We start from the raw sequence: 7,594 nt of genomic DNA on the forward strand, positions 1-7,594 counted from the left end.
ACACACACACACACACACACACACACACACACACACACACACACACAGCTTACATGACGATGAGGTTGGCTGTGCTTGAGTGCTCCTTCAGCAGCTCGTTGAGTCTGATCTGACGATTAGTCTGAGGAGCAAAACAAACAGAGGTACAGGTTGAAACATTCAGGTATCAGCTTACCAGACAACCATCACGAGCCGCTGCAGCACCGACTCAGAGCCACAGCAGCCCGTCTACTCTGTTTGTAGAGCCGGCCACATCGGGCTGCAGTGGATTAGTAAGAATGAATTTGACGCAACAACTTTCAGGCACAGGATGCAGGACAAATGCTTCACAATTCAGCAGTTTAAAAACCATACACGAAGAGGAAGAGGAAGGGAGAACATTTAAATATTATATGATTACCAAAAAAAATCATATAAGATGTAAAACAGACAGCAGCTAATTATAGGCAATATTAAAACGATGCGCTTTGATTCGTTGTTTAAAACTGTCCAGTGAGTCAGCAAGTCATACATTTGAAAGTGTTGAGAGCGCAGTGGCTGGAAGTAGAATCAGAGGTTTCTGTGGTGACTTTGAGAACAGTTTAAAGGGCAGCTGTGAAGATCTTAGGGTTCCTGCAGGATCAGAAAACAATGGGGAGTCTGTGATATAAAAGGGGGCGTGGCTACAGGGAGCCTGTGTCGGTTGCATAAAACAGGAGTTCTATCATCGCTCATTTGAGTTTTTTGATAGAAACCCTGGCAGCAGCACTCTGAATGGACTGTAGCTTAGGCCAGTAAACAAAGTGTTACAGTAGTCGACTAGAAACTAGAGCATGAACAAGCTTTTCTGCATCTTTCTGGCTCAGCAGAGGCCTCATCAGCGCTGTACTGCGCAAATGATTAAATGGTCAACAAATTAAAATGAGCTTTAAAATCAAAGTCAGAACCTAAAACAAACCCGAGGTTTCTCACTCCGCTGACCGCTTCTTTTGTGAGATGATGTAATCATTCAGAACTTTGCTCAGCATGGACAAAGTCTTTAGACTCCTGAAATGAAAAGAAAGGTGCTGACCTTGGCGCGGTAGAGCTCCAGTTCGTTGTCGGTGATCCTCCAGGGCTCGCTGTCCTTCAGCCTCTCGGCCGCCTCCTGCTCCATGTCGTCTTCCTTCAGCCGATACGGCTCGATCATCTCCTCGAAGGCCGACACGCTGCACAGCGACAGCCTCATGTTAGTTCATGCCAGCCTTAAAGAACACACTTAGATTGTGCTCACTCAATCAATTGTTTTTATGCGACAACAGAAGATGAGATAGAACTGAACAGGTTTCAGTGGTTCAGTCTAATAAATTACAAGGTCAAATCAAACAGAGATTAAAAGCCTAACCCGGTAACTTGATTCGTATTTCTGTGGTTCTGTCGTTTTCATCAATTATGATGGCGCTATCGATACAAAGACTGCCAGGTCCAGTCCAGTCCCTGTTATTTTAAGGTTAGACTGAAAGAGCTGAAATGTTAGTAAATAATCCCTCATTGCAAATAAAATTGTAATCGGAATGATTACTTAAAGTTACAGCAAAAAGATGAAGCAAAACTGTTATGGATCCACATGAACAATGTGGAGAATACCAGTCAACCCTTCCTAATGTCATCTAAATATGATCGTTTTCTGTTCAAAGCAGACTGATGTAACCTGAGCTCATTGGTCCGATTGTCTGATTCTACCGACGTCCGGAGACAAAAACAAACATTCTTGCTTTCTTGGAATATTCAGGAATTTGTTCGTCAAAGCCGTCTCCATATCCCATTTAGCACATCAACTCCTTTTCATCAAAGGTAAATAACACCTGAATGGAGTGTAAAAACGTTTTTGTGCAATTGAGGAAGTTCAATCAAATTTTGACGTTAGCACACAGCTTTTCTAATGCGATACTTCAAAATACTCTGAAATATGCGAATGGAAACACGGCTAATGACAAAGAAGCTTCCAAAAACTGTATTAACCACGTTATAAAAATGACTTCTTTGGAATTGAATACCATCCTGTATACACCCATTCAATCTTCCATAGCTACTTCCAGGTTCAACTTTGACCCCCCCTACTTAACGTAGATGTGCATACACCCAATTTGACAACGTGATGGAAAATGATAATGGACATTTGAAGTAATTTTACATTTGTTTTCACTTCCAAATGAAACTGGGGAGGTTGTGTGAGTTGAGCAGGTTTTGTTCTAGTGGTCGAGGTCAACAGAGAGAAGCAGCCTTCACTGGAGACTAGTCTTCATCACTAATGTCCCCCTGCTCCGAGAATAATGCTAACGCAACACTTCTTCAATGCTTACCTGCTTCCTTGATACACGTAAATAATATAATGTTCAGGTCCACAGCACTAATCCCATCAGTACAAAAGAATCATGAAGAAGTTTGATTTCATTCACTAATCAGTTACAGTGTCTTCTACTAGTGGAGTAAAAACGTTACTTCTGAAGAATGGTTGTGAAGATGGTTAAAGACTTACTGCTCCTTCTTGGGCTTGGTGTTTATGTCTCCCAGCACGGTGATGTCTGAGAAGTCTATCCTGAACTTGCTCAGCAGAGTGGCCATCCTGCACGGGAAAAGCAAAAGAAGAGAGCTTTGAGAAAAATACTGGAAACCAGCTGCAAGACATTTTCAATCCAAGGTAGTGTGGACAGAGATAAAGCGCCGAGTCATCCTGAAGGCTTTAAATGAGGGTGGAGGCAGGTGGGACAGGCTTTACTGGGAGCACTGTGGCATTCTTTGTATGCCATTCATTTCCTTTAGCTTCGACTTCAAAGAAGCTGATAACACTTATTTTATAACCTCAAATGTGTGCTTTGCAGCCAAATAAAATACATATCCATTTTCCTATTCACTATGAAAAGTATTGAAAGTGAGTTCTGCAGAGGTAAATAATGTTTTTGATGTGACCCTGAAGTGAATGAATTAAAAGAAGACAGGAAAGTACAATCACAAATCATGAGGGGGAAAATTATAAAAATAGATTTTTATCAAATATATACTGCAACTACTTTCCTATTGGTAAAAAAAAAAAAAAAGTAATTAAAGTGTCATTCATTGGTTGAAATGGTCAAACAAATACAAAGGGGATGTCAAAGTGCACGTAGAGCTGTGCACTCGCACACAGAGATAAAAGGCTTGGCTGATAGCACCAAGCTAATTTTATCCAACAACAGGAGGTAGGAGGCAGCTGTAGGGGACAATGAGAGACACAGACAGGGGTGGGGGTGTGGGGGAGGGGGGGAGACATGCCTACTGGAAAAATGACATCCTTTTACATCTTTCAAGGAGTCAGATGAGATTATGGATATTAAGCTTGTGTTTTAAGTTCAGAGCTGGAGTCAGGACATGGTTAGCCTAGCTTAGCATAAAGACTGGAAGCAGGGAGACAGCTAGCCTGGCCTGTGATTGGTCTCCAAACAGATCACATCTCTGTCAGCAGCATATAGCTCAACACAAGGGACAACCAAACACAGCAGGTCCAACCTATTATCACTGATAATACTGCAGTTATAACATGATCAATGTATTAATAATGGCTCTGATTAGAACTGGCTGGACTCAATAGTATGGTCTGTAAGAGGTCGGTGTATATACAGGACGTGGCCGAATGATACATTACCTTTAGTGATTCATGCTCGTCATCTGTAGCCTTTATTATTAGCTAGCGTGACAGCGATACAAATTGGCTATCACTCACCTGCTGCTCCCTGCTCTTTTCTTTTACGGCTTTAGGAGGATCATTTCCCACCAACGTTCACGGTTTGATTTCCATATTGAGGATGTTTCGACAGAAATAATGCTGGCTAACATTAGCTGATCTAAGTACAGATGCTGACTAAGTTCATTGACAAACTAAGTAGCAAGTGCTGGTATAAAAGGTCCAGATTTATAAAGGCATAACATTATAAAATTAGTTTATTAATATTGAACGTGTCGCGTTTCCAAATTGCACCAAATTCAATACCTTGAGTTCCCAGCAACACTTCCGCTAAGTGTGAAATAGATCGGATGAGCGGTTCTCAAGATATGTGAAGGACACACCCACACATGCAGACAGACAGATGGACATGAAGGATTCCTTGTTATAGTTAGATACTGATCAACTCCTCTAAAGCTGACTGACCAACCATCATTTGTGGTTTTGATGGACCTATTTCTTGGCGAAGAGCAGCCAGATTTGTGCAGCTTCCTGAAGCAGTGAGGTTGTCAGGTTTGGAACCATTGTGCATGCACAGAGCTGAATAACAGTGCTCACCGGCTGTATATATCTGGTAACTCATGCTATAGCTGGAGCAATGCACAGAAATACTGGGCGGATGGATATACTGTTGTGGGTCAAAAACTAGTTCCAGCTGGTAACTCAACCTAAAACCACAAATGGTAACTTTGACTTTTCTGTTCATTTGCAGATTAAACATACAAGATACTGCATGTTAATCATAGAGCTCCAGCAGTGTTGGTAGGGTTCGTTTTTAAACTTTGGACAGAGGCAGGCTAGTCGTTTCATGCTAAGCTAAGTTTACCATCTCATGAGATAAGATTGACATCAATATTCTTATTCACTGAAAGAAGGCCATTTCTAAAAAGGTAAACTTTTACTGTAACATCAATAAACAGATTGTTAACAGTAAGGAGACTTGATGGGAAAAGCTTCTCCGCACAATAACAAGGAAATGACAGCTTGTGGTTGCATACTATCTTCGGATTAGGACTTAATCCAGAGGGAATACAACCACAAAGCAGACAGGATGTTCACTTGATGTGTTGTTGGTCCAAACAGATGGCTCCACTACTTAGTTGGTCTATTTTGCAGCCTCCTGTAAAAAAGGACCATACTGGTAGGCTTTCTGGGTTTTCACCACTTTCCACGATGATTATAAATGCAGACAAGTAGTCTCAGTTCACTTCAATCCACTACACAGTTCAGTGTGCAGACACTTGAAACTTGCTGTCAACTAAACATACAGGAAGTAAAGGCAACTAAACTGTAACCGAGTCCGTGAAGTAACGCAATTGACGCTTTTCACACAGCACAAGTCCATTAGTTTCTCACACAGTGAGGAACTAATGTAGAACCATTAACAGCACGGCGTGAAATCAGGACACTGACGTGCAGGATGGACCAGACAGCAGCACCGTAAAACACTGGTCGCACCAGCCGCTGCTTGGATTTGAATGAGTCTATTCGTTTTGTTACGCAACGGTACTCGGAGACTACCAATGGACTCTCCTTACAGCAATAAATTCAGCTGTAATGATATTGTAGCACATTAATGTAACATTCGAAGTGATTTCACTGTCGAGTTTTTGGGTAGGGGGGGGCTTATGATTTACCTAATTTAAGATTATAGGATATAGGATGATCGCAGAAAAATATGTTTGTCCCATCTGTGATGCAATACAACATATTTGACTCTTAACAAAATGTAAAGTAGTGAATCCAGTATGTTCGAGTGCCATTTTAGTCTTTAGCATATTTTGATGATTGTCAGGATAAAAGAGTGAATCGTGATTGTTTTGTCGTAACATGAAATGTTCACATTTTCCTAGTGAGATGTACATTTGCACCACATTTCAAACATGAGTGATCTTATTCATGCTGACAGTTGTCCAGTGAAAATGTGCATTCACAGGACACTTTATGGCTGACATGTGAACAGACATCCACAGAACATACAGCTTCTGTAGTTCTGCAGACAAACCCAGTGTCAGTGTTGGTCCAGCTGGGAGAGTGGTGCTGAAAGGAAAGCATGTGTGTGTGTACATGATGGGAAGAATAAAAGTAAGTAACGGCATTCATCTATAATCATACGCACCAGGGCTATCACAGGGTATGCCAAAATTATATTTTTTTAAAGTTTGGTAATAATAAATATTTTTTAATAATTTCATTATGATTATTTATTTATGTAATAATCTCAAAAGACTCAATAAAAGTTAATTTTCACCAGCAGGTGTGGTACATGTTGCTGTTGGTAAATGTACTATAATATCATACTATCTACTCATGTTAACCTTCAGCGGATGACAAAGCGGATAGGGAGGAGTTGCAGTACTTACGCTCGGCGGTCATGGTCGATCCTGTTGATCTTGCCTCCAATGAAGACGCGGATCTTGCAGTCCTTCCACCTCTTCTTGTTGGTCAGCAGGTAGGGGATCAGCAGGGTCAGACCTGGAGGGGACACATCAAACGGCTTCTCAGCACGGAGCTTCGGTCACGTCAACACTAAACACCTGCTGGCTCTCACTTGGTGGATGTTCAAAGGTAGAGAATACAGACATTGTCATCCAGAGCGAGATCACTGGACTCTGAAACAACAGCTTAGTCCGAGCATAGGAGCAGCTGACGTGACGGCGATGAGCATGTGTCACATGCCACAGTGTCTTGAACACGAGTCATGCCTCTGGTTGTTCACATCTTTACACCCCGCTGGGCTGACAGCGAGACGCCAAGCATCATTGTGCCAGTAAAGAATGAGTCACGTCAACATATTGGCTCCTTCAGCTCCACTGATCAACGCCTCACTAATAGATTTGATCTTCCTAACAGCTGGAGGGATTGATTTGCCGTCTTCACTGCTTCCAGAGCTCCATGCCTCTGTGCCGACCTGTTGACAGCGGCCGTCCAAATAGAGCTTGACCGTGTTAGTGGCTTTATGAATTAGATATAAATAAAATGACGATAGTTTGGAGAAGGGAAGGCCGATGTACCTGCCTGCTCAGAACTAAAAAGGTTTAGCACACTTTTCCTAATCGCCAGATAATGCATTGGAGATTTTGTTTTTTTAAATAATAAACATCTAAAACATTAAAGTCTGTCGTGCATTAATGGCTGAAGCCGTTAATGCCGTTATATATACATATATATACATATACATACATATACATATACACATATATATACATATACATATATATATACATATATATACATACATATATATATATATATATATATATATACATACATATATATATATATATATATATACATACATATATATATATATATACATATATATACATACATATATATATATACATACATACATATACATACATATATATATATACATACATACATATACATACATATATATATACATACATATACATACATATATATATACATACATATATATATATATATACATACATATATATACATACATACATATATATACATACATATACATACATACATATATATACATACATACATACATACATATATATACATACATACATATATACACATATATACATATATACACATATATATACATATATACACATATATATACATATATACACACATATATACATATATACACATATATATACATATATATACATATATATACATATATACATATATATACATATATACATATATACATATATATACATATATACATATATATACATATATATACATACATACATATACATACATACATATATATACATACATATATATACATACACATATATACATACATATATATACATACACATATATACATACATACATATATACATACACATACATATATACATACACATATACATA

General features: G+C 39.2%; 1 protein-coding gene across 1 annotated transcript in view; it reads right to left on the reverse strand.

Annotated features, from left to right (window-relative positions):
- The window catches only part of LOC116377368 (solute carrier family 12 member 2-like), a 10,154-nt gene extending 3,324 nt beyond the window's left edge, over nucleotides 1-6,830 (reverse strand). The window contains exons 1-4 of the mRNA XM_031838990.1: nucleotides 6,082-6,830; nucleotides 2,498-2,584; nucleotides 1,052-1,187; nucleotides 54-121 (exon numbers count right to left, since the gene is read on the reverse strand). Coding sequence (XP_031694850.1) covers nucleotides 54-121; nucleotides 1,052-1,187; nucleotides 2,498-2,583 — 290 coding nt within the window. The 5' untranslated portion in view covers nucleotide 2,584; nucleotides 6,082-6,830. The remainder of the gene's footprint in view (nucleotides 1-53; nucleotides 122-1,051; nucleotides 1,188-2,497; nucleotides 2,585-6,081) is intronic.
- Between the last annotated feature and the right edge of the window lie 764 nt (nucleotides 6,831-7,594).

Source organism: Anarrhichthys ocellatus, unplaced genomic scaffold, assembly GCF_004355925.1.
Source record: "Anarrhichthys ocellatus isolate YVR2014 unplaced genomic scaffold, GSC_Weel_1.0 scaffold1163, whole genome shotgun sequence".
Classification (NCBI taxonomy): Eukaryota; Metazoa; Chordata; class Actinopteri; order Perciformes; family Anarhichadidae; genus Anarrhichthys; species Anarrhichthys ocellatus.